At 58.1% G+C, this 23,745-nt stretch overlaps 9 protein-coding genes and 1 non-coding gene across 10 annotated transcripts; 5 read left to right on the forward strand and 5 right to left on the reverse strand.

The window, feature by feature from the left end:
• Nucleotides 1-202: 202 nt before the first annotated feature.
• Nucleotides 203-3,090, forward strand: SCHCODRAFT_02584786 (uncharacterized protein). The gene is made up of 7 exons (XM_050343947.1): nucleotides 203-210; nucleotides 260-523; nucleotides 577-1,347; nucleotides 1,399-1,598; nucleotides 1,649-2,307; nucleotides 2,360-2,719; nucleotides 2,773-3,090. The coding sequence occupies exons 2-7, from the start codon at nucleotides 273-275 to the stop codon at nucleotides 2,959-2,961; spliced, it is 2,430 nt and encodes an 809-aa protein (XP_050198698.1). The 5' UTR covers nucleotides 203-210; nucleotides 260-272; the 3' UTR covers nucleotides 2,962-3,090.
• A 532-nt stretch (nucleotides 3,091-3,622) lies between these two features.
• On the forward strand, nucleotides 3,623-4,802 carry SCHCODRAFT_02690838 (uncharacterized protein; the record flags this gene model as incomplete). The annotated part of the gene is made up of 4 exons (XM_050346829.1): nucleotides 3,623-3,911; nucleotides 3,977-4,095; nucleotides 4,145-4,270; nucleotides 4,332-4,802. The coding sequence occupies 4 exons, from the start codon at nucleotides 3,623-3,625 to the stop codon at nucleotides 4,800-4,802; spliced, it is 1,005 nt and encodes a 334-aa protein (XP_050198699.1).
• A 448-nt stretch (nucleotides 4,803-5,250) lies between these two features.
• On the reverse strand, nucleotides 5,251-6,790 carry SCHCODRAFT_02510085 (thiolase; the record flags this gene model as incomplete). The annotated part of the gene is made up of 5 exons (XM_003029535.1): nucleotides 5,251-5,375; nucleotides 5,507-5,621; nucleotides 5,764-6,301; nucleotides 6,352-6,605; nucleotides 6,659-6,790. The coding sequence occupies 5 exons, from the start codon at nucleotides 6,788-6,790 to the stop codon at nucleotides 5,251-5,253; spliced, it is 1,164 nt and encodes a 387-aa protein (XP_003029581.1).
• Nucleotides 6,791-8,469: 1,679 nt separating this feature from the next.
• Nucleotides 8,470-9,224, reverse strand: SCHCODRAFT_02703463 (uncharacterized protein; the record flags this gene model as incomplete). The annotated part of the gene is made up of 2 exons (XM_003029536.1): nucleotides 8,470-9,163; nucleotides 9,217-9,224. The coding sequence occupies 2 exons, from the start codon at nucleotides 9,222-9,224 to the stop codon at nucleotides 8,470-8,472; spliced, it is 702 nt and encodes a 233-aa protein (XP_003029582.1).
• Nucleotides 9,225-10,065: 841 nt separating this feature from the next.
• SCHCODRAFT_02750639 (uncharacterized protein) lies at nucleotides 10,066-10,510 on the reverse strand (the record flags this gene model as incomplete). The annotated part of the gene is made up of 2 exons (XM_003029537.2): nucleotides 10,066-10,449; nucleotides 10,499-10,510. 2 exons carry the CDS (start codon nucleotides 10,508-10,510, stop codon nucleotides 10,066-10,068), a joined length of 396 nt encoding a protein of 131 aa, XP_003029583.1.
• Nucleotides 10,511-11,722: 1,212 nt separating this feature from the next.
• SCHCODRAFT_02633314 (uncharacterized protein) lies at nucleotides 11,723-13,193 on the forward strand. Its single transcript, XM_003029137.3, has 4 exons — nucleotides 11,723-12,075; nucleotides 12,127-12,296; nucleotides 12,346-12,464; nucleotides 12,516-13,193. The coding sequence occupies exons 1-4, from the start codon at nucleotides 11,907-11,909 to the stop codon at nucleotides 13,087-13,089; spliced, it is 1,032 nt and encodes a 343-aa protein (XP_003029183.1). The 5' UTR covers nucleotides 11,723-11,906; the 3' UTR covers nucleotides 13,090-13,193.
• An 812-nt stretch (nucleotides 13,194-14,005) lies between these two features.
• SCHCODRAFT_02703466 (uncharacterized protein) lies at nucleotides 14,006-16,483 on the forward strand (the record flags this gene model as incomplete). Its single annotated transcript, XM_050346972.1, has 5 exons — nucleotides 14,006-14,664; nucleotides 14,714-15,456; nucleotides 15,505-15,674; nucleotides 15,724-15,842; nucleotides 15,892-16,483. 5 exons carry the CDS (start codon nucleotides 14,006-14,008, stop codon nucleotides 16,481-16,483), a joined length of 2,283 nt encoding a protein of 760 aa, XP_050198700.1.
• SCHCODRAFT_02633317 (glycoside hydrolase family 2 protein) lies at nucleotides 16,365-20,511 on the reverse strand. The gene is made up of 12 exons (XM_050345762.1): nucleotides 20,018-20,511; nucleotides 19,802-19,938; nucleotides 19,511-19,741; nucleotides 19,399-19,461; nucleotides 18,637-19,344; nucleotides 18,229-18,531; nucleotides 18,099-18,155; nucleotides 17,939-18,041; nucleotides 17,811-17,886; nucleotides 17,037-17,763; nucleotides 16,773-16,986; nucleotides 16,365-16,721 (listed from the first exon to the last, which is right to left on the reverse strand). The coding sequence occupies exons 1-12, from the start codon at nucleotides 20,217-20,219 to the stop codon at nucleotides 16,627-16,629; spliced, it is 2,916 nt and encodes a 971-aa protein (XP_050198701.1). The 5' UTR covers nucleotides 20,220-20,511; the 3' UTR covers nucleotides 16,365-16,626.
• Nucleotides 20,512-21,363: 852 nt separating this feature from the next.
• SCHCODRAFT_01214807 (uncharacterized protein) lies at nucleotides 21,364-22,835 on the reverse strand (the record flags this gene model as incomplete). The annotated part of the gene is made up of 3 exons (XM_003029539.2): nucleotides 22,353-22,835; nucleotides 22,250-22,301; nucleotides 21,364-22,197 (listed from the first exon to the last, which is right to left on the reverse strand). Exons 1-3 carry the CDS (start codon nucleotides 22,361-22,363, stop codon nucleotides 21,364-21,366), a joined length of 897 nt encoding a protein of 298 aa, XP_003029585.1. The 5' UTR covers nucleotides 22,364-22,835.
• A 320-nt stretch (nucleotides 22,836-23,155) lies between these two features.
• Nucleotides 23,156-23,246, forward strand: SCHCODRAFT_t175. Its single transcript has one exon. It is a non-coding gene; the product is annotated as a tRNA-Gly (tRNA).
• The last annotated feature ends 499 nt before the right edge of the window (nucleotides 23,247-23,745 follow it).

A 23,745-nucleotide genomic window follows, 5' to 3' on the forward strand; every position in this document is an offset into this window, starting at 1 on the left:
AGCGCAACTTTGGGTAGAAGATTGTTGGCGGCAGAGTCTCGTGTATGCTCAATCATGTAGAAGGCTGGCAAGTTGCTGGCAGGTGCAACATTGGAGCGTCACAATGGCTGTGACCGGGCACGGGACCGACATGTGGTGTGCTGTGTACAGTATCACGTAATTGTTCTGACGATGTAGAACCCGTTTCATCTCTTGTCCGTAACTGTCACGGTGCGTCTTCTCTCGACTTTGTGCGGATCTTTTGCTCAACTTTGTATAGTATCATAACCAGCATGCTAGATAGCAGCATCCCGCGCTTCATAACGAAGCTACGCGATGTTTTCGAAGAAAGACATACGAGGCTTCCGATATACGAGCCACCCTCACCGGCTGATCCTAACGACTGGATTGATTTTGTTCGCTCACTGGAAATATCGAGTTACCGGAGGCTTCCCAGTACCATGATCGACACATTCCGCGCCGACGAATCCAAAACTTGCCTTTCAGCGCGCCTGAATCAGATATTTTGCGCCGGACAGCACACGTCAGTAGAATTTGTTCGCGTCTGATGCATGGATGCTTACTTCCCTCTCACAGTTTGCTGCACAACGTCTCCGGCAGTGGGAAAACGAGCCTTCTCTTCCAAGGACTGCGCCACTGGTGGGGATTGTACTTCGTAGGCGCAGTCGACAGCTTGGCGATCGGATCATGCGATGTCTGCGCGACGCAAGAGATACTCGCGGACGAGCGCAGCGATGGCATACTCCGCAGTCAAAGCTCGCGCATGGAGATTCTACGGATTCCTTTGCTGGTTCGACTTCTCGCCTTCGAAGCCTTCGCCCAGACGGTCGATGTCTTGCACGCTTCCGCAGAAGATCGTGAGTTGTGGCTCCTCGCTCAGGCTTGTTGGCGGGACTACTTCGACGGAGGTGACGAATTCGCGCTTCTTACGACTGCCATATATGCCAAGGAGACCCTCGACATCAGCACGGAGATAGACAAGGTCATAGCTCGGATCCGTGTGCTGACAGGAGACCCCGACTTCCACTTTTATTGTGTAGTGGACGAGGCCCAAGCGCTCGCTCACGAAGTACGCCCACGTGCAGCCGACGACAGTGCCACGATTTCGCCTCACCGAGATTTATCACAAGCATGGGAGAGCTACAGTTGGTTGACAATCATCATGTCGGGGACTGTGGTTCCGCAACAATACTACCGTACCACCGACTATCGAACAGTTTCGACTACGGGATCGTTCGATCGTCACCAGGCAGCTTCGTACATCCAGCGCTTCCTTCCGCCGCACTACCTCCCAACGGCGTCAGGACTAGCACTGACCCAACGAGCGGGTGCCTGGCTGCGTGGGAGGTATGTTTTTGGCGACTCTGGCGTATGCAAATCACTAATTTCGGCGCACAGACATCGATTTTCTGGCGCGTTCGTGGTACTCGTCCTATTGCGTGGCTTACGCGCGCCACACAGCCTCTTCGACGACTTTATATCGACTATGACGGGTTTCAGACCCTTCGACGCCCGCGAACTGGTTGTACAGGAAGCAACACCCACCGCCGTCGCGAGGAGGTCTTTTACTCCCCTCACAACCCTGCACGTCTCGAGTCGTCAGTCCGAAATCCTTTGTACCATCGGCTTTCGCTAATATCCTGCTTAGATGCCACCGTACGGCGCGCTCTGCATCACGTCATCTTCAAATATCTGACGACCGGCGCCTGCACGCATATATTCGACACGAAGTACATCGCCCTCATCGAGAATGCGGCTGGCCGCTTTTGCGACGACGACGCGTCGCGCATAGTTGTCGACGAGCCCTTGTGCATCGTGTCCGCCGCCAACTGGCTCTGCGGCTCAATCAGCGAGGGCCTTCTGAACCTGGATCTCGTACAGAACGGTGGCGATCCCTCTTTCTCAAGTATTCGCGAGCACGTCTCTTTGCTATTGGCGAACTCGCTCAGCGAGCCGCGTCCGCTCAGCGACTTGGTAGACCATACTGGCCCCGCGCACCCTTGGACCAGAGGCACCGTCGAGCTGGTCGAGCTGCATCGCTCGCTTGACGGCGCGTCTTGCGTCTTTTACCCATTCAGGTATCGGCACCTATCGTCCACGCGCCCTATCACCCTCGCCACCGACTGCGCAAGCTATGGCGATGTTCTGGCATGGCTGAGCCACGAACGCACCTCCCCCTTCTGCCTCTTGCCAGATCGAAGGAGTCTGCTTTTCGCGCTGAAGCTTTCAGATGGATCTTTTTGCTGGGCATTGGCGCAGACGGTGTCGAAGGTTACGGGTGACTTGTCGGAATGCTTCCATCATCCAGTAAGTCACGTACTCTCGTGTGCATCAACGCTCTCGCTGACTTGTGAAGCAGATTGACAGCGAAAAGGATGCGTCACACGCCATAGCGCTTCTATCCCAGATCCCCGTCCCGTGCAAGACGCTCGGATCGCCGCCGATCCTTCGGATAGCGATCTCGCCGACGACGGACGCTGAGGCCTCCGAAGGACTAGTCATGGACAAGGCGAGGCTGGAGTCGCTGGCCGCCGCCATCGACCTGCAAGATGTGCTGCACCGCGTCGTGGCGAACGTCGTCCGGATCGACGAACCTCACGCACCGGCGGCCAGTGAGCTCGTCAGCCCAGGCGCCCCGCTAAGCCCTCCGACGACGCCCGAGCGAAAGACAGTGCGTCCGAGACGATCCAGGGAGAAAGCTTCGAAGACGACCGAACAAGTACGTCGCAGCATTACATGAGTCACAGACTCGTAGACTGACGCCTGCGCCAGACACGCTATAACCTTCGCCCTCGACAGAAGGCCAGCTCCCCTCCTATGGGCCCCATAACACGTAGCATGCAGGCGAAAGCGACCACGGAGAGACGGTGTAAGTCTCTCGTTCGATTGGGGAAGCGATCGTATGCAGACAACGACGTGGGCTCACGGAAGCAGCCTAAAAGACCGCGGACTATTGCGTAGCACCTCCCATCCGCCATTTGTATCATATTTATCTGTATTTAATTAGGGATCGGTACTGTACATGTCTCCGTGGCTGTAGATACTTGGGAAGAGGCTCTAATAGAAAGTCGAAGCTCGGAATCTTCGCCTTGACAAATGGTCTCGCAAGCGCGCAGGGTTGACCAATCTCGCAACCAACATGAAATTGGTGTTTGCTTCCCTTCGACGAGCCCTTCAACAACGTTTGGACACCCGACTAGAGCGAGTTCTTCGATTCGTTTGGCCGAGTACTAGGGAATCCAGTTGTAAGGACCGCTTCGTATCCGGTCAGAATCATTGTACCACGGTACCGACAAGCCGCTCCCAGATCGAACGTACCCATGGATGAGGGGCTCGAAGCAACAGACCAAGCTCGTCAGATGACATAAAAGGATTCAAGCACAGAATTGTTCATGCTTGCTACTGGCTACTCGCTATCGACCCACGAGCCTGAAGGTCCTCTGTTTGCCACCCATCTCGCAGCGACCAAGCGGTGACTCACCCTCTTCAAGTTGAGCCCGATTTCACACCCTCGCCGATCGCTCGATTTAGGCGCCCACCGCCGCCACATTTGCATATCGGCCTCTTTCATCATCCTCCCACCACTGTCGCCACCTCCCCCTCCCCCCACACGCCGAGCGCCATGGACGATGGCTGGGGCCTCTCTGCCCAGCCGCTGCCCCCGGCCGACCCCATCGACCCCGACCCCGCATACGAGAGCGTGCTCCGCTACGAGCAGCGCGCCTCGCACCTCCGCGCGCACGGGCCCATCTCGCACACCGTCGCCGCGCGCGTCCTCGGCTACCTGCTGCTGCACCCCATCTCCCCCGCGGGCCGCGAGCGCATCGCGGCGGACGTGTCGTACTGCTGTGAGGTGGACGCACGACTGTACCGGCTGGGCCTGCTGTTCGTCAAGTACTTTGTGCACCATTGTGAGTGAGCGCGTGCGGGTGGGGTCGATCTGGTCAAAGGCGGATGGGCGCTGATCGGAGTGCAGTCAGGTCGAAAGCGATCGCGACATCGGAGTCGGATACGTCGGCGCCCACACGGAAGGTGAAGTTGGACGACTACATCGAGGCGTGCAAGGGGCCGGACAATGTACAATACAAAGCTAAGGTGCGTCAGTCCGTATTGCAGCAAGGAATGGATCTGACTTGCCTCGAAGACCCTCCTCCGCGACGACTTCCGCTGCTCAATGACCGGCTACACCGACAACCTCAGCGTTGAGCGCGGCCTCACCCGACCCTCCACCAGCAACGTTACCGTCAAGGTCGCGGAATTTCTGCCCAGGGTGTGCCTTGCCCCCTTCACCCAACCCCTCATTCCCCCCGCTGACCTAGACGCACCACCAGAATAAAGTCACCCGCGAATGCGTCGCCGTCCTTTACCGCATCGGCGCCATCCCCGACGCGCGGGTCCACGACCCGCACACACCCCGCAACCTCATCGCCGTCAGCGAACCCATCAACCTCGCCATGAACAAGCTCCGCCTCTGCCTCGAGCCCATCCCCCTCGCCGCCACACACGGCCCCAACGACACGCAGACGCGCTACCGCCTCACCGGGCCCCGCGGCGCGCCGCGCGACTGCCTCCCCGAGATCGCCCTCCGCGCCTTCGAGGACCCGCGCACGGGGCTGAGCATCCCGCCGCCCGATCCGGTGTTCATACGAACGCACGCGGTGTGCTGCCGGGTCGCGCACCTCTCGGGCGCGAATGACGCGCTGTCGAAGCTGTACGCGAACATTCTCTCCACATCCGTGCTCGAGGAGGACGGGTCGTCGGCGGGCCTGCTGCACGGAGCTCTGGCGTTGCTGGCGGGCTGATCGGGGCGAGATCGCGGCTCGGGAGACCACGCTGGAGGCCAGCGCCATGGCTGGCAACGGGATGGCCTTGCCGATGCTCGCTGGATGTCAGGATTGACGAACCAGCGTGGAGTGAACCTCCACCATGAACATTTTCCTTTCTTCTGCATAGACTTCTTTCGCTGCTGGACTGCTGGCATACACTTCTTCCACCGTCGGCGTAGACTCTCCACTGCTAGGATCTTCTGTTGTTGTTAGACATTCACTGCTAGATATAGACGGGATGCGGGCACTGTGTGGTCATTGTCTCTTATAGTCACTTGTAATCGTAGGACAGATATGCGAGGGCCTGCCTCGATGGCAAACATCGATGTAATCTCCAAGGCGACTTTGAGGAGCATCGAGCAAGTCGGTCCTTGATTCAGTCAGCGTGAAGGGCCCTTCTAGCCGTACCCTAAAAAGGCTCACCTCACGCCTCGTTCACCACTATACTCGCTGCGCCCATTCCGCTGCCGATACACATGCTGGTGAGCAAGATCTTCTCCTCGCGCCGCTGTAGCTCAGCGAGGCCCGTGACGATCTGGCGGACGCCGGCTAGAAAGGAACGAGAGTCAGCAAGAGCGGAAGGAGAGTATAGGTTGGGGTATGCGCCATGACAGAACTCGTCGCGAAGAGGTGGCCGAGAAGAGAAAGCGTAGTATGGACGACTGAGCACAAAAACTCACTCATGCCCAACGGATGTGTGATGGCGATAGCGCCGCCATTGGGATTGATCTTCTCTATTGGGATGTCGAGCTGCTGCACGCAGTACGCGAACTGGGACGCGAAGGCTTCGTTGATCTGCAGTGGCGTAAGTAAGGTCTTCAAGACAGAGTACGCAAAGAGGTTAGGGATTGTGCAAGATCAGGGAGACCAGATGCTCAACTTAGTAGAGGACGAATATCTGCCCGAACACGGGCAATCACAGATGCGCTGCACTTACCTCATAGACATCCACTTCCTCCTTGTTCAGCCCGACTCGCTCAAGCATCTTCGGCACCGCCGCAACCGGCGCAATCCCCATAACCCTCGGCTCTACGCCCACCACCGCGCTCCCAACCCACTTCCCTACCACAGGAAACCCTTCCCGCGCCGCCCTGTCTCGCCGCATCATCACCACCAAACCCGCCCCATCTCCTACACCCGACGCGTTCCCCGCCGTCGTTGACGCTGCGCCCCAGTCCGGGAAGGCCGGGCGCAGTGCAGCGAGCGAGTCCAGCGTGACGCCCGGGCGGATGGTGTCGTCGACGGAGATGGTCTGCCCGCGGATCTCAACGGGGATGATCTCGTGCTGAAAGAGGCCGTGCGCGAGTGCGGACGCGGCGCGCGTGTGGGAGGTGAGCGCGTAGGCGTCCTGCGTCTGGCGGGAGATGTTGTAGGTCTGGGCGACCATCTCGGAGGTCCAGCCCATAGGTTGGAGGCAGTCGTGTGCTTCGGGGTGCGCGGCGACCGCGTCAGAGACGGCGGGGGTGGGGCGCGGGCTGGAAGCGTGTTAGTAGGGGCTATGGAGGTAGAAGGGTAATGAACGTACTTGAGGCTCATGCTCTCGACGCCTGCGGCGATGCCTATGCCGGTTTCTCCAGCTTGAATCGCGTGCGCGATGTTGCGGATGGCCATGAGTCCGGACGAGCACAGGCGGTTGACGGTGGAGATGGGGACCGAGTTGGGGATGCCCGCAGCCAAGGCGGCTGCGCGGGAGACGTAGAGCGGTGAGGGCGGGTGACACGTCCCGACGCAGATGTCGTCTATCTTGGCTGGATCGAGTCCCGTCTTCTCGAACGTGGCCTGCAGACGAGCGTGTCAGTACGCGAACAATGTTGCTTATCGCGCAGACGCACCTTGAACAAGGCCAGCAACATCTCGTCGACGGGAACGTCCTTGAGCTGCCCCTTGCGCGCCTTCCCCACCGCCGTGCGCTTCGCGAACGTGAAGACTACGTCGTCCGGGTTCTTCGACAGGATCTCGCGCATGCCGCGCGGGGGCTGCGTTGACGCGGCTCGCGCGAGCTGGGGGCGGAGAGTGCGCGTTATCGTTGCTCTGGAGGACGACAGGATCATGGTGGCGGGAGGTAAGAAGCAGAGGCGTTGAGAATGCGACGCAGAAGGCTGCTCCGACGGTACGCGGTCATGGGGTCCGGGGTGACGCGCGACCGTCGCGAGAGCCGACGGGAGCGCGCTTGCCCGGATACGCTCGCGTCGGGCAAGGCAATGGGGCAGAAGTTGCTGGGTGCTTTGTGGACTGGCAACATATCGAGGTGTGGAGGCGCGGGAAAGGCGGGGAAGAGGAAAGACAAGCAGCAATCTATGTGGGGAAACACCACGTGGGTCCCATGAGCTCTGTCTTCCTCACCGCGACGGTGAGGGGATGAGGTGGCGGGGAAAGTCAGTGTCGTCGATGCGATTTAGCATCATATCCGGGGGCATCATCAGTGAAGAGCTTTTGCGCAGAATGCAGACACTGATGTGTTCACCTGCCAAGCGCAGATGCATGGTGGCAACCGACAAACTCAGATCCGACATAGAGCTCAACTCGCATCGCTGGATACTCAACGCGGTCCACGGGCGAACCCAAGCTGGCCTCAATCCAAGTGTGTTTTCTTCACTCGACGTCTGCTACAGCATACCATCATTTCGACCAATGGGTGACCGGAAACGGGTCATGGCACTGAGTGAGTTGTTCAGTCCGGCTGTCTACCCCTAGATGTCCAAGTACGTAGATGGGGTGGTGCCTCTGGATATGGCGCTTTCTGCTCCATACTCTGATCATACGTAACCTTTGCCGCCGTCCGACCAAAGCCGTAGTAGCCGGTCATGCCTTGTAGATGCATGGCCAGCCAGGTTAGTCCTTCAACCCGTATAGCCAGCGTAGAGCCGGAGCTACCGATAGGCAAACGCATTCCTTTATGCACTGCTTAATGTGCATTTTACATTCTCGCACAAGACGCATGTTGTCATCCAGTGCGCGTCGCTGCGAACAGAGGATTATCGGCGTTCCAACGCATGTTCCATCTCCTGCGTTATAAGTCAAATCAGAGTCCACCTTGACTCGACACCCCTGTCAGTACTGGCTACGCCTTCGAGGGCACATACGACGAGATTTCCTGAAGACCCGGTGCGATCTTGAACAACTCCCCTTGAAGATCGTTTGCACGGACTGGTAGCTTGACTGCTAGTGCTTCTTTTAGCGTACTACTTCTAATGTAACACCTCCACCTCGCAAGTCTATCATGCCCTCCAAGTGCTTTGAATCACTACCATGAGACCGAGCGCTTGAGCACTTGCAGATATTCACCAAGTAAGCTATGGTTGCTACATTCCCGCCGCTGGTGGGCGAACATGCCGATGGCTCCCTTATCATAGGCCGCATCTGCTACCAGAAAACTCAGAAAGCTGCAAGGCAACCTCATCGTCCACGCCCGCCCGCTATTGTCCTGTATTTGGCAAGACGCAAGTTGAACTTGATCGGATCAGGAGGCAAAGTTTCAGTTTGCTTCCGCATGCTCTTGACTTGCCCCATTCGTCCATGCGTGAGATGGGAGGAGCCTCAGCGGCACGCGAGGGTGGCAAAGGAGCGCGACGCAGCATATAGTATAAGATAAAATGACACTGCAGAATTAAGTTACTGTACGTATATTTCAATGTATTTCTGTCTAGATCGCCCTCACGAGTTCGCAGACGGTGGCAAACCAGTACAGGTTGTTCTCCATGCGCTTCGCCTCGACCTCGGGCACCTCTCGCAACGCACGCTCAATCTCAGCGACGCGCGGGTCCTCCGCCGCACCAGCACCCCGCCGCACATGATCCTCGCAGCCCACCCCCAGCTGCAACGGCCTCTCGCCCTCCCTCATCGGCGCCGGCGCCAGCCCGTACACCATCAGCTCATGGTTCGAGCCCTTCGTCACCCGCCGCCCCTTGGCCTCATCCTGGTGCGCGCGCACGAGGTGCCTCTTAAAGTTCGCGCTGTCGAACGCGCCGTTGTTATCGCGACAGGGCAGCTTGAAGATGCGGCGGCAGTACGCGCAGCGGATCTCCGCCGTGGTGAAGGCGTCGACGGCGGGGGAGAGGGCGAAGGCGGTCTCGCGCTGGGCTTCGGTGAGAGTGGGCTTGGAGCTGGACCGAGAGGTGGAGTCGGAGTCGACTCGGCGCGAGTGGCTGGTCGAGGAAGAGGCGGAGGCGGAGGTGCGTGAGGAGGTCGTCGAGCTTGTGGGGCTTGAAGAGTGGTCGCGGCTTGGAACGGTGGTAGCGGTCGACGGTGTCACGGGATGAGAGAATCGGCAGTTTTCCTGAGCGGAAAACGCGCTAGCAGTCGCGGCAGTTTGGCGGCGCGCGGACGAGCTGCGTGTACTGTATGCGTGCATTGTGAGACGATCCAAGTAACTCAGAGGTTCGGCACTCACACAGGCATGATGGAGAATGCAACGGACGTAGACAGCAATCCTGTGAGTTCACCAGCGCGAGGGCGGCAGCTACGAGCAACGAGACCAGCGCAGCGAAGTTTGGGAGCACAAAAGAGAGGCGAAAGCACCTCATCCTCACTTATACTCTGCAGCAAACACCCCGTCTCCTGCAGCACGTCCCAGCAAGTACCATACGGGGCAACCCGCGAGCCGGACAAAGAAAGATAACTCCGGATGAAAGGGCAGGCCTTCTTTGAGTTACGTGAACACGCTGAGCGGTTTGGCCACTGCATTGTGTCAGGGTGCTCAGGCTGGATTCCGGGTGTCAGGAGGGAGGCGCCCTGCGCGTCGGGGGTGGTCCCTGATGGAAGGGCACGCCCAAGTTCAATTCCGGTTGACCCTCCGAAACCGTATACGCGTCGACCAGTGTAAGTGCAGATGTGTTTCTAACCGTGGGAAGAGCTGGACATCCGGTCGAGGACGCGTAGACAGTCCCCTCGAGGCCGCCTGGTACTAATCCCCTCGGCGGACGCATCCTTTGGGAATGATGGCAAGACGCAAGGAACGTGGCGGCGTCAGACATTTCCCACAGTGATCGTTGAAACCGCCGCGGAAGCAAATTCAGTGTTCGGGTTCGAGCCAGGGGCGTGCGACGGGGGTTGGAGAGTGAAAAACGCCTTCGGCGGCGAGTAGGATGTGGCTTGAGGCATGCAGTAAACGTCGCGCGCGAGGGAACATGTTGAGCGCAGTCTATAATTATCTCGATAGTGTACAGAGGTATGCAGAAGACGACGATAGAACACGTAGCAAGCAGGGTAGAGATACAGAGACAAGAATTACACCGAGCAGTTACTCTTCGTTAGCGGCGGGAGCGTCAGCCTCTTCACCCTCAGTCTCATCGTCACTGTCAAAGTCGTTCCAAGTCGCTTGCCGCAGCTGGCAGTTGACTTGCGGGACCTCCGGTAGATCGTAGACCCAGGAAGGCAACTGCCCATTCGCAGACAGCGGCAACGAGTAGGGTACGAAGTGAGTTGAAAAAGGCTCCTCATCCGAGCTGCCCCAGAGCTCAGAGCGGGAACGGGCGATCATGCGAGGCGGCGTCATGCCGGGCGCGTGCTGCGGGGCCGTCTTGGTGCTCGCCTTGAGCTGGGCAGCCCGCGGGGAGACCTTGGGAAGCGGCTTGCAGGGCCTGTTGACGGCGGCGGTCGAGCTCTTGCGGGTGCGGAGGGCGTACTTGCTGAGCGGCGGTCAGCGGGTTCGTCGCCATCAGAGTACGACGCACTCGCCCAGACATGCTCAAAGTAGGGCGAAGGGAGGCGCGGGCTTGTGATAGCGGTGAAGGTACGATAGTCGCGGTGAAGGTTGGACGAGCAGGACCCGCAAATTACCACCTTATATGGGACGGATATGGGGCCCCTTTTCGAATTACAGCTGCGTCCCATGTGGGCGGTTCGGTACGCAAAATTGGGGGGAGGCGCGGAATCTGTCGCCAAATTGGGGCGCAGCGCAGAGCCGGCGACGCTGATATGGGTGCGCCGAATCTGGCGGACAATGAGAAGCTCGCGTAATGTGACAACAGAAAGAGATCGAAAGGGACATAATGGGGAGTTATTGCGTCCGAAAGGACCCCGGGGTCCGTGCTGATATGGTCGCTGAAGCCACTGTCGGCACCTGAATCGCTGATCATTCAAGGCAGGGAAGACATTGTAGTGAGCGATGAAAAGGATGTAGTACTCAATCAGTACCTTCAGCGCCATTATCTGCAGTTGCAGCACTGAATATGAAGGCAGAACATCGCCGGGCTGTCATGAGAAATATCAGTATGATTATCAACTCCTGCTTATTTCAGTAACCTGACACGCGCAGGTGGCGAGAGTTGTCGCTTGGAGGCGCGCTTCACGCGCGTTTCCATCGCAGCTCAGACCATTGGCAGAGACCGTGCGCCGCATGATCAGAATGCTTGCTCATTTCCCTATGTTTGATTCCGGTGACCGAGTATGATTTCGGAAACAACCTCAGCGTACCGGAGTGTGACACTGTGGTATTCAAAAAAGCGGACGACGAGGCCATCTCGGTGATACGGTAAGGTTCGAGGACATCAGAGAGAGTGCGCGTCCGAAACTCTGCAACGCACCCTCGACGTCCTCAAGTCGCCTTCCGCGAGTATCATCGGTATCAATATTCGATATTGCCACCGGATCAAAGCTGGAAGCCACCCTGACTGGCTGCACGCCGCACCTGGGTCTGCCACCCAGGTACGATTTCTGGTTCAGTGACCTGCAGCCACGTGGCTGAGGGTCCCGCCTGAAAGGCCTGCGGTCCGAGAGAAGCAAGTTGAAGAGCATGCCGCACAGCCGCGTCGCACACGCGTGGTGTTACGGGGCCTCAAGCGCGTCTGTCGTCGGCGAGCCGTCAAGGTATGTGGCGAGCAGGCCTGTTGGTGGTTGTTTACACTTCCGGTCCTCGGAGTCGGAAATCGGCCCGCAAGTCCGTAGCCGCTGTCCTTCTACCATCAGCGGCTTTGGTGTCGGTCGTCGTTCGTCTTGCGCAAGGACCTTGTTACTGCGATTTTTATCTTGATACCCTACGCCGCGTCTGATCCCTGAGCTGTGCCGGAAGCTACTCAGAAAAGAGTGCAGCGTGGACTCGCTATCATTGCCAACTCCGCTCAACCTTTCGACTATACTACCATGCCTCTGATTAGCGCCATCGCGACTGGCGTCTCCGCTGGTACCGTAATCAACGCACTGGCTTCCGAACGCGTCTACTGCTGTCTTATCCTGTGTTTATATGGGCACCCGGTTGTTAGCGTCAAGTCGCGCGAGCAGTTGCTAGCAGCTTTTCGCGACGCAATCAAGGGTATGTCGCTGCTTGAAAGCTGAAGGAGATCTCAATTTACGCAGAGACGAGGGCACTGCGGCCTTGCAAGACGAGACATTCTACACCGAGATGTCGGTCTCCACAATATCATTCTCGGCGCGCCCGATGCTCCAGACGAATATAAGGGTATCCTCGTCGACCATGATTTAGCCCCCGGCTTTCTACGCGACCCGGTAGATGCCTATGTGGACTACCGGACGGTATGTATGTGTCTGCATTGTGGGGGTCTGGCTGATCATATAATGACAGGGTACTCGCGTGTATCAGTCCACCCAAGAGCTGAAGAGCTTTGCATATAAGAACACCGCGTTGTCTAGCGGTAAGCGTCTACTGTACGACTATCTGGATGATTTAGAATCCTTCTACTGGTGAGTGCAATCCAGATGAATCGCCGAAGTCTCGCTCAAAGGTGTCATTAGGAGTCTTTGTTGGATATGCTTCATCCGCGACGATCAACCAACTATCGACGACCCAAAGGACTGGAACGCCGATGATCCAGTAATTGCAGGTTACGGGAAGTGTATCCACCTGCTCCTGAAGTTCTACCCCAGCAGCGTTAAGGAGCACTTCAAAGCCTTCATCCCGCTTCTCCAGTACCTGCATGCTATATTTCAGCGCACGCTGCAGAAGAAGTCGGAACTCATCGGCGCACGCGCTGCGCACACGCGCGATTTGGCCACAATCAGGGCAGAGGCGGACGCGACGTACCGGGAGGTGATCGGCATGTTTGACGACACAATCGGCAGCCTTGCCGAGTTCCTACCTGCTGAAGAGGCGCCACTGCCGTCTGCAAGTGTCGTCTTGCCTGAGCGCCCAAAGATTCCCCGCCGGACCCCACACATGTTGGCGCCGTCGATGTCCATGACCATCGGGAACAAGCGGAAAGCATCGGAGGAGTCTGACGAGGGGCCAGAGAAGAAGAGGTCGCAGGTAGCTTCCACGGCACCTACCAAACCTTCGAGCCTGCGCCACTCGGAGTCGTATGACCCTTGAAGGACTGCTCTCTACATACCCATATGCACTTAGCTCACAAAGCTTCTGTCGTCATGTCATGTCATGAATTGTTGCATTCGTATCTCATTACACTTGTTACTCTGGCAAACGTCTGATATGAGCGAGTGCTATTCGTGCGTATTGTTCCACAGCGACCGCACCACGAAGTCATGCGCGCTCGGCGCCGAATCTTGCGACAACTCTGCATTGAGCACGAATCTCACTGTGACTCGTCGTCAGCTCGGGCGCTCTGCAAGTCGAGGACTCTACGCACGCGTTCTGTAGATCTCGAGTACCAGGTAAAACCCATTCTAGGGCCGCCCGGTCGCGTTTTTGGAGAAGTAGCCAACCAAGCCGGCGGGCTAGTCCAGCCATGTTCACGGCATGACGCCACCCTGGGCACTAAGAGGTCGCCGTCATGCGTGAGCTGCACCTCCGGATCGACAAGATTCTTACAAGTAGGCGCGAATGATTGAGATGTTTGGACGTACAGTTACCCGACTCATTGTCAATGGCTGAACGCGAGTCGAGTAGAATCACTGCCGCCCGTCTGCGACGCACGGCTTGCCCGAGCTTCCACCAATGGCTTCGCCGGCTAATCATATACTTAATGTCTGGTTACCATTGTAGTCAAATCTTGGTATGACATACCAGCTGTATATACCCATACCGCTAGTATATGTTATCCCAAAGAAAGGCAGTTTGAACTGTGCGAACACGTGGCCGTCACGTGGATCGGAATCAACATTGTCGATTCCCACGGTGCACGTTGCCTCTTGCGTTGTTCATTGTTTTCATCAAGCTGCGGCGCGTCGTCGTGCTCATCCCGTGACTGCAACGCGGTAGTCGCCTTACAAAGGAGCAATTTGCGCGTGAGTCACGATCGATTCCTCCTTGCCTTCCACCACATACCACCATGTCGCTTGTCAACGCCACTGACACTGGCGCCAGCCCCGACGCTCAGTCAGCCCGTCCAACTACCCCGCCACCTGCGCCCAACCAGCACCCTCTGTCGTTCTCTAGCTTGCCCGACACTCCCATGAAGTCTGGCGCAGGAGATTCCCTGCATGGTTTCAAAATCGTTCGAGGCGGTCTGGACGCTCAGCTCAAGCAGGATCTGAAGGACCACCATGTCGAGGACGTCCCGATTCCGAGACCTGTTGGTGAACAGCTTGAAGCGGCTAGCAGATTTGTACAGGAGACACCCCTCTACGCCAACGGACGATGGACCGCCATGCCCGTCAATCCCGAAAACGAGAAGAAGCTATACGCTCCCCAGGCCGAGATCTTCAGCGCCATCGTATCTCACTTCGCGATCCCGGACCGACGCTTCCTTGAGACCCACGGCGTTCTCATTGAACACGTGAAGTCCAGCGAGGAAGAGTTAGCGTCTTACCCGGACTACATCGTTGTCGGCACAGGGCCATCGGTGTCCGACAGGAGCGACTTCTCGGATCTGAAAGACCGGCCTAAAGAGTGGATGAACTACGACTACGTCACCACTCTCGGCGACGGCAAGACGGATAAGAACGCATCTTCTTTTCGCAACATTGGCCAGCTTGCGGTCTACGCGAGGTGCGTGTCGTGTGTACACCACCCCTAGCTATTCTAACACGCATGGCAGGCAGTGCTTCATACAGCAATCCAATCGGGACTTCGTCTTTGGCTTCATCATGACAGAGACGACCCTCCGCGTCCATCGATTCGACCGGTCTGGCGCCATGTCCTCTCTGCGCTTGAATTACCACGTGGAGCCAGCCTACTTTGTCCATGCCTTGCGCACAATCGTCTCAAGCGACCCAGCCACCATCGGCTACAACGCTACCATCACCTTTGGCTCGTACAATGCCATCGGTCGAGCACAGACGAGGCACTTGAAGTCTACGTTCGGCCGCCCTCGTAAGGCTGATGATTCCGCGGACCTGCCCGACATTCCTGTCAAGACCGATCGCCAGGACGGTCTTGACCTCATCGCGGTTGAGATCCCCCCCTACGTCCCCGAATTTATCACATTCGACCTCGGCATGAAACCATTCTATGTGCGCCGTAGTATTCGTGGTCGCGGCGGCATCTACTGGGCCGCCAAGCATGAGAACTACGGCTCGGTCATCATCAAGCAGTCGTATCTGCCCGCGACGCGCACTCCAGAATGGGAGTTTTTGCAGAGGACCGCGGGCCTGACAGGGGTTGAAGAGATGCTCGCTTATGATCTCAGGACATGGTCTGTGTCGCAGAGTCGCTGGCCGGGAGGTAGCAGGGGAGTGGCCGACCGGTACTATAGCTGTGCAGTGCTGCGTCGATACGGAGAGACGATCGATCAACGGTCGCCGCTGCAGCTATTAGTCGCAGTTCGTGACGCGGTTCAAGGTCCGTCGTAGCGATCCTTCTCTCGGGATATTCTGACACACCATGCAGGTCACTGGAATCTGTGGAAGATCTACATCCTGCATAGAGACGTCAGTATCCGTAACATCCTCTTGGGCCTGCCCGGTGCGAAGGATGGATGGCAAGGCGTTCTCATCGATCTTGACATGGCCATCTGCTTGCACCGCCAGACCAGTGATGCGAACGTCGACTTCAGAACAGTGCGTGTATCATTACATAAGCTACGCCTATCTTCTCATCATCTAACAGGGTACCCGCGCATTCCAATCCATCCAAGTCCTAGAGAGCTACAAATATGCCGAGACTGCGCCAACGGAGGGTCAGCGTCTGATGCACGACTACATGGATGATCTGGAGTCATTCTATTGGTGAGTACGATGGATTGGACTGTCGGTTTCCCACTGAATGGTAGTATAGGTGCCTCTGCTGGATATGCTTCAGCTACGATGGCCCTGACAAGAAAGATCCCAATATAATCGATATCCTCGACGGATGGCAGGACGACAATCCGAAGACCGCCCTAAATGCGAAGCTCGCGTATCTGAGCGACGACTTCGATGCGGGTCTGGTCAAGTCGGACTTCAAACCATTCGTCGGTCTTCTCGAATATCTGCACGGTTTAGTCAAGAGGATGCGGAAGGTCAAGAAAAGTCTGGTTTCAACAAAGACTGCGCATACGCGCACTTTGGAGACAATCAGGGAGGAGGCCGAGGGCACGTACGAGCAGGTGATCGAGATGTTCAACCGTACGATTGACGCCCTCGTCACTGGTACCGGCACGCCTGCCGCAGTGCGGCAGCCTGAAACGTTCACCTTGCCCGAACTCCCACCAGCTCCGCAGCACAGGACCACGCGCATGCTCGAACCGTCGTTGTCGATGTCCTTCGGGAACAAGCGGAAGGCGTCGAAGGAGTCTGACGAGGAGCCGGAGAAGAAGAGGCCGCAGGTGGCATCAACGGCACCTACCAAGCCTTCGAGCCTGCGCCACTCGGAGTCGTATGACCCTTGAAGGACTGCGCTCACTCATGTATTCTCTACCTATCCATACGCACTTAGCTCATACAGTTTCTGCCGTCATGTCATGTCATGGATCGTTACATTCGTATCGAACGGTGTTTATTAGCCCAAAGATTGTCGGTATGAGTGACTGTACTATTGGTGCGTATTGTTCCACAGGGACCGCACGACGAAGTCGTCCGCGCTCGGCTGCGAATCGTGCGACAAGTCTGCATTGAGCACGAATCTCACTGGAACTCGTCATCAGCTCGGGCGCTCTGCAGGTCGGAAGTGATACGCACGCGTCCTGTCGATCTCGGGCACCAGGTAGAACCCATTGGAGGGCCGCCCGGTCGCGTTGTCGGCGAAGTAGCCAATTGAGCCCGCGGGGTGCTCCAGCCAGGTCCATGGCGCGACGCCGCCCTTGGCGCTGAGCTTAAAGACGAGGTCGCCTTCATGCGTGAGCTGCACCTCCGGATCGACGAGGTTCGCGTTGGCAAGGGAGGTAGGCGTGAACTGAGGGCCATGAGTTAGCGACCGCTCAAGTAGAGAGCAAAAGGGCTCACGTAGTTCTCGCTGGTGACGATCTCGCCATCGACGAGCGCCGTGCTGTTCACCAGCAGCCACACATCCTCCTGCGCCGTGCCGGCCGGAAGTATATCCGCCAATCCTTCCCCCTCCAACACCGTCGTGTAGTTCAACGCCGGCACCCCAAACTCCACCACCTCACTCTTCAGCATCTCCCCCGCCCAATCATACCACGTCAACTGCGCCACGCCCCTCACCCCCTCCAGCCGATCCGACACCACATCCACCTCCAGCCGCTCCGCCACCGCATCCCAGAACGCGTACACCGCGACCTTCTCAAACACGCTCCCCAGCGCGTACTGCAGCGGCTTCCAGCGGCCCGAGTACTCGACCGCCGCCCACGAGATCCCCTGCCACACGTCGTTCAGCTGCCACACCAGCGCGCCGAGGTTGCGCTCCGGCCGCCCGGCGCCGCGGCGGTAGAAGGCGACCTGCGCGCTGATCTCCATGGCCTGGAAGATCTGCGTGCTCCAGCACCACTGCGTGAAGTTGTGCTTGGGGTCCGGCGTGGACGGCGTGGGCAGCCAGAGCTCGACGGGCGCTGTCATCTCGTATTGCCCCTGCGGCGCGTTCGGGTTCGGGAAGTCGAGGAGGCGCGCGGGCGGGTGATGGTCGCGCGACACGACGACGGTGGAGTTGAACTCGAAGTCATCGGGGGACACCAGCACTTCCTCCCATGAGTAGATGGACGGCATCGCGTGCCATCTGGTGCACTGTCAGCATATATGCATAGTCGGACCTGACCGGCGTACCCGAACTCATTCACGAAGCGCGACAGAGGAAATGTGCTGTAGTTGAAGGCCTGCGTCGCGTCGTAGTTGTAGCGTTCTGCAAGGCCGTGAGTAGACGGTCGACGAGTTTCGGATAGCATGCGTCTTACCGCCATTGCCATAGATATATCCCTCTTCACCATTATCGAACCTCAGTTCATACGGGTCCAGACTGAGCACGCCCTTCGTCGTTGAGCAGTCAGTATAAGGTACCTAAGACAGCATACGTCAGATGGAAGCACCAGCATACTAGCGAGACATACCACTTACCGACCGCGTCTCCTCAGTCGTGACCCTGTACAAGAAGTCTTGCACCAGCTTCACATACTGCGCATTGCATCAGCCTTTTTCCCTCCCTTCGAGTTTCCGAGGGGCTTCACACTGTCAGCCGCGAACTTACCTCCCCAAAGAGCACCTCCCCGCCCTCCACCCACACCTTATAGTACAGCGCGATCCCCTCATTCTCATTCCCGCCCGCCCACTGCACATTGCTCGGATGCCGGTTCACCCTGCGGACGTTCTGTCGAATCTCAGGCTCGATGGTATCGAGGAACCACGGATTGACCGGGTAGAGCGCGTCGGAAAATATGAACTCGGACCAGGCGAGGATACCGAGCTCGTCGCAGAGGGCGTAGAAGTCGTAGACGCCGCCGGCGACTGAGGAGGACGAGGGCTGGTAGGTGCCGCCGCCCCAGACGCGGAGCTGGGTGGTGACGGGTCAGTTGGGGTGTTTGAAGGACGCCTTGATGATGAAAGACGATTAAAGTGATAGCAAAGAGAGCAAAGGGTGGATATATGCGCCACCTACCATACTCTGCCCCGTCAACTTCGCGCTCTCCAACAGCCACCGCATCCCCTCCGTCCTAATCCTGGGATAAAACGCATCCAGCGGGATCAGGTTATTCCCCGACGCATAGAACGCCACCCCGTTGACCTCGAAATGCCATTGATCGCCCGGCGTCAGGCCCTTCTCCGCCACCTCCTCGTCCGAGTATGCGGTCTGCACGAGCTGCACGGTGCGGAAGCCCGTGCGCGTGGTAAAAGTTACGGAGGCCGCATCCGACAGGTCGAGAGCGACGGTGAGGTTGTACAGCTTGGGCTCGCCGAGGTTGAAGGGCCACCAGCGCTCGGGGACGTCGTCGGGCACCCTCCACTGCACGCTCACCCACGTCGGCGCATCCGTCCTCGCCTCTATCCCCACTCCAAACACCTCGCTCTCATACCCTAGCTCCGGCAGCCTCAACGTCAGGTTGACCCCCTCGAAAGCCGCCGCGCTCCGGATCGCGAGCGACACGTTGACGACCCAGTCCGCGTCCTCGACGGGCGCGGTGGAGAAGTTCTGGCCCAGTTTGTAGATATCGATGGAGGACTCTTCGATGAAGATCGCATCCGGGGTCGATTGAGAGCCGGAGGGGGAGATGGGCGGGGTGGTGACTTCGATACGGCTGGCGGCGGAGCTGGAAAGGGTGACGAGGTACGCGGGCTTGTGGATGCCGCTGGGGACGAAGGCGGGGCCCTGAGGGGTTAAATGAGATGAGAGGTGGATGCAGATGTTGAAGAAGCGACATACCCAGTCCCAGCCGTAGTCGCTCTGGATCTTCCGGACGTAGTGGCGATAGCCTGGGACTTCGAACTACGCTACTGCGTCAAAGTAATACCATGGCTCAGCACATATTACTCACTGTCCCATTATCGTCCGGATACTGTCGTGCATCTGCGCGGCTCGTGACATTGACCCCATACCAGTACGCCGACTCCAATGAGACCGTGATATTTGGCGCCGCCCGAGCAAGAGGTACTTGCGCGCCGTACGCATCTGTTGTCCCAGTGTATGCTTGTACGATGTCCGTCACATCGAAGACCCATTGTACGAACTGGTTGTTGACCCAGGCGACAGGAGAGTCGCCGATAGACTGTGCACGGCCGCATCAGTGCCAGTGGATGATGTTTGATTTCGGATCCACGATACGCACCACATTCGCGACGGTGTCGATCCCGTAGAAGACCAGCAGTGCCCTGTCCGCTGCCTGCACTTCGCTTGAGGAGAGTAGGGGTGCCAGGCTAGCGGTGTAAGTCCAATTGTCGTAGAAGACCCATCGCTCGGTGTAGTCTATTAGATCACGGTCAGCTCGTTGGGTCCATGACGATTCGGGGGAGGATATGGGGCAAAGAAAGCGCATATATCTCACCATTTATGCCCAGATTAGGCTCGGTGATAATTCCCGCGCGCAGAAGGTCAAGATGCGCGTGCGACGGGACCGCTCCGGGGACCTCAACCGACCCATTCGCGCTCCTGAGCGTCCATTGCAGTTCGGAGAGATCGAAGATGGCCGCCTTCACGGCGGAGGAAGCAGCTAAGCAGAGCCAGAGTGCAAAGCTCGGGGAGAACATCGATGTCGATCAGCGCGGTCAGCTGGTATTGAAAGGGAAAAGTCCGTTTTCGTCGTCGCCAGCGTCGACGTCGCTGGCCGTCGTCACGAAGGCGGAAGACAACCTCCGCGCCCGTCATCCTTCCTGGCTTATGTACCTCGCCGTCTGGATACCGGGGTTCCGCAGAGCATGAGGGTTCGCGACAGGTGACCGCGGCGCGTGAGGTCGAGCAGTGTTCACGTTACGTCGCCGCCGCGGTTAAACGTGTTCGGGCCGATCATGCCGTCATCTCCGCTCGGGCTTTCCCTTTGTTCGGCGCACGCGCCCGCTTGTGTTCGACTCCCATCATCCAGCGGTGACGGGGGGTCGCAGGCTGCTGAGGCTTTAGAGAACGTGCTATATTGCCGAAGACTATCCTCGAGGAACGACGTGATGCCCGCCAAGGGTGACGGCTATTCAGTCGACCTAGCACTGACGTCCTCGGAAGCGGCGAACAGTGTGACTTGGTGTGCTTCTATATCCTACTCTATATCTTCGAGGCCTGTATGCATGGCCCTGGCTCGATGAACAGTACACGCCCAGCTAGTGTCCTGCGGATCGGGTGAGGGTTAGAGGCACGTACACAAGTGCGCTGTATATTCGCTAAAATATGGCGCCCTCGCAGGCTACTCCTTAATGGTCCTCCGAGGACGTGCTTGCGTACTGGAGGCGCAGTCGCCCTTGCTTGCCATAACCTCTGCCTCTAAAGGTCCATGTCAACCCACTCACCCGGGACCGCTCTTCAGTAAGCGGTTCAATATCAGCCTGCGACAATCAGACCGAATGTAAGGCGTCGAGATCTCCAAGACATTCGGAACCAACTTTTCAGTATTAAAGTAATTAGACCCAGACTGACGATGCATAATTTAGACTATACAGAGCAAAGCATGTACAAAAGAGCAAAACTATATCACAGCATTGAACAGGAAGATATCAGAAAAACTCCCACACTTGCGACTCGCAGAGCGCGCTGAGTATGTAGCAGTGTCCATTGCGGTTCCATCAACTATCTCTATCCACCGTCATCCACCGCCCTCGGCGCGCATTCCACGCCCTGCGCCTCCCTCGCCACTCCTTCTGCAACCGTCGCTTCTGCCGTTTACTTGCGCGACCACGCGTCCACCATCTACTTCTGCGACCCCCGCTTGCGCCTCACCGGCGCCGCCTGCGGCGTCGCACTGTGCACAAAGAAGGCCGGCATCGGCGGCGCGAGCGCAGCGAGGAGGGGGATGGGGTCGCGAGCGGCGGCGGCGTCGACGGCGATGGAGAAGAGGGAGCTGGGGGCGACGTTGGCGATGGCGGTGGTGAGCAGGGGCAGATTCGCGCTCAGGGGGAGGTTGGCGCTGGCGCCGAAGGTGAGGTTCGCGCCGCTGGCGCCGAAGGCGAGGTTCGCGGCGCTGGCGCCTAGGGGGCTGCGAGCGGCGCCATTGCCGACTGCACTATCGCCAAGGGGAGCGGCAAGGAGGGGGGGGAGAGGATTGGTGGGCGCCTTTCCCTTCGACAGGTTGCGCATGCCGCCGTGGATGGCGTCGTCCCAGTCGGACTCGGCGTCGGTGTCGTTGAGGTAGGTGGGGGCGGTGTTCTCGTCGGCGCCAGTAGCCTCGATGGCGGCAATACCCTCGACGCCAGCGACGGCGCCCTCAACGCCAGCGACATCGGCCGAGGAGTTCTCAGCGATGGAGGTGCGGGGAACGAACAGGGACTCTTCGTCCTCCTGAGCATCGCAGATCTTGGACGGCTCATCGTTTTGGGGGGCGTCGCACAACTGAGGCATCCCATCCTGCATGGCCTTGAGCTGCTCCTCTTGCAGGGCCTTGACCTCCTCGTCCGAAACATCAATCAACTCGGGCGGCATATCGTCGTCCTCGTCGCCTGCGGGGCCCTGGCTCGCGGACTGTCCCGCAGACGCCGCGAGATCGTAGTAGGCGAGGATGAGGGAGGTGAGGCTCGGGGAGAGGGGCTGAGGGAGTTGTGAGCTCGACAGAATTATCGCAACGGGGGGAGATGCGTACCTCATTTTCCTTCGCCTGCACCGAGATGTGCGCGTCAGCGGTATTGATCGAGCTACGAGGAGGTCAGCGAGGTTCAGTGACTCGCACGCGTTCGGAGACTCACCTCGAAGACATGGCAGGACGATAGTGAGAAGAAAAGAGGCGAGCCAGATGATGGCGGTCAGAGGAAAAGGTGATGGTCAGAGGGAAAAAGCAACCCGGCGTGACTTGCCAGATTTGAAGGGCCGATGAAGTCCCGTGCTCAACGATCGTTTACGCCTCGTGCACAGCGCGACTGTTTGCGTCAGCTTGCTACGCGATTGTTTGGGTGAACGTGCCGTGAATCGTTGGGGTAAATATACGGTGGATCGTTTGGGTGAACGTGTTGAGCTTCCGTCGGGCCCGCGTCCGAGACGCTGATTGGGCTCACGCGTCTTGACTCACCGATAGTACACCTGCGCGGCAAGATGATTACCGTTTTCGCGACGAGAACAATGGGCGGACGTCGAGGGTTACCGCGCTGTGCGGAAGGTGTGCAACTGTGTCGTCTCCCTTTCACCTCGCAGATGAATGACCACGCGTGTCTGCCACCTCAAGAGATCACACCCCTCCGCGTCCCAATTCCGCTGCCCCAGCCACCGCAAGGGCGTTGACCTCGCCGGTCGCGCCTCGAGGCAGATCAGTGGCGGAGGAAACAGGTGGCAATCACGTGAGCGGAACGTGTCATGGGATTTTCTGGGCCCGGTTCGAACTCCGATCTTGCCAGCGCGAGCGACGGCGATGGAAGCTTCCACAGCATCAGTGCGCAATTTCTACTCGAGTGCAGCCTTCTCTCCCTCTTTCAGGCTTTACTCTGAAGCTGAAGGACCTGCTCCCTCAAAAGGAGCGGTAGCCGCATTGTATAAACAGTAGATGCCTACTCTTCAAGCATTAATGGGGTAGTGGTAACCTGGGTCGTTGCCATTCGAAGTTATCGATTAACTTCGACCCGCCGGGGGTTCGATTCCCCCTTAATGCATATACTTTCAACCCTTTTTTCCCCTAGGCTATCCCCCTGAAGCGCAGTTTACTGCAGTCCAGAGTACTGCAGCCGAGTTGCATTTGACATAAGCCAACAACCTCGCAAAGCCAGCCGCAGCTTCACAATCACATTCACTCTCACCGCCGCCCAATCACCACCACCCCTGCTCACCCACTGACCACCGCCTCTGCCAACCCCCTCACCACCTCTCCAAGCTCACCACCACCTCTCCAAACGCACACCTACGACTGCTTGCAACCGCTTCATTACTATCTAGATGTGGTACAGTACAGTATACGGAATGTGGTATGCGGGATAGTTCGTGAAGGCGAGCGATAATAATTAGATACATAAGGGTGGCTGCGAGGGGGTGGTGCGTGTGCAGGGACGGTTCTCGATGGACGTTCAAGTGGGATCCTCATGTCCTTGGTCTATGTAGACCTCCAACGACGCCGTCGACAATTGCTCTACGGGCGTCCGCGACAAGCGCTCAACG

This window comes from Schizophyllum commune, assembly GCF_000143185.2.
Source record: "Schizophyllum commune H4-8 unplaced genomic scaffold SCHCOscaffold_9, whole genome shotgun sequence".
Lineage (NCBI taxonomy): Eukaryota > Fungi > Basidiomycota > Agaricomycetes > Agaricales > Schizophyllaceae > Schizophyllum > Schizophyllum commune.

What these genes read in the sequence shown, in the direction of transcription:
- SCHCODRAFT_02584786 (XM_050343947.1), top strand. Translation starts at nt 273, where the DNA reads ATGCTAGATAGCAGCATCCCGCGCTTCATAACGAAGCTACGCGATGTT. An exon ending in TTTTGCGCCGGACAGCACAC is followed by an intron (nt 524 to 576) that starts GTCAGTAGAATT and finishes TCCCTCTCACAG; the next exon opens with TTTGCTGCACAACGTCTCCG. An exon ending in CTTCGAAGACGACCGAACAA is followed by an intron (nt 2,720 to 2,772) that starts GTACGTCGCAGC and finishes CGCCTGCGCCAG; the next exon opens with ACACGCTATAACCTTCGCCC.
- SCHCODRAFT_02633314 (XM_003029137.3), top strand. Translation starts at nt 11,907, where the DNA reads ATGCCTCTGATTAGCGCCATCGCGACTGGCGTCTCCGCTGGTACCGTA. An exon ending in TTTTCGCGACGCAATCAAGG is followed by an intron (nt 12,076 to 12,126) that starts GTATGTCGCTGC and finishes CGCAGAGACGAG; the next exon opens with GGCACTGCGGCCTTGCAAGA. An exon ending in CCTATGTGGACTACCGGACG is followed by an intron (nt 12,297 to 12,345) that starts GTATGTATGTGT and finishes ATATAATGACAG; the next exon opens with GGTACTCGCGTGTATCAGTC.
- SCHCODRAFT_02633317 (XM_050345762.1), bottom strand. Translation starts at nt 20,219, where the DNA reads ATGTTCTCCCCGAGCTTTGCACTCTGGCTCTGCTTAGCTGCTTCCTCC. An exon ending in GCGACTACGGCTGGGACTGG is followed by an intron (nt 19,345 to 19,398) that starts GTATGTCGCTTC and finishes TTAACCCCTCAG; the next exon opens with GGCCCCGCCTTCGTCCCCAG. An exon ending in ATATATCTATGGCAATGGCG is followed by an intron (nt 17,887 to 17,938) that starts GTAAGACGCATG and finishes ACGGCCTTGCAG; the next exon opens with AACGCTACAACTACGACGCG.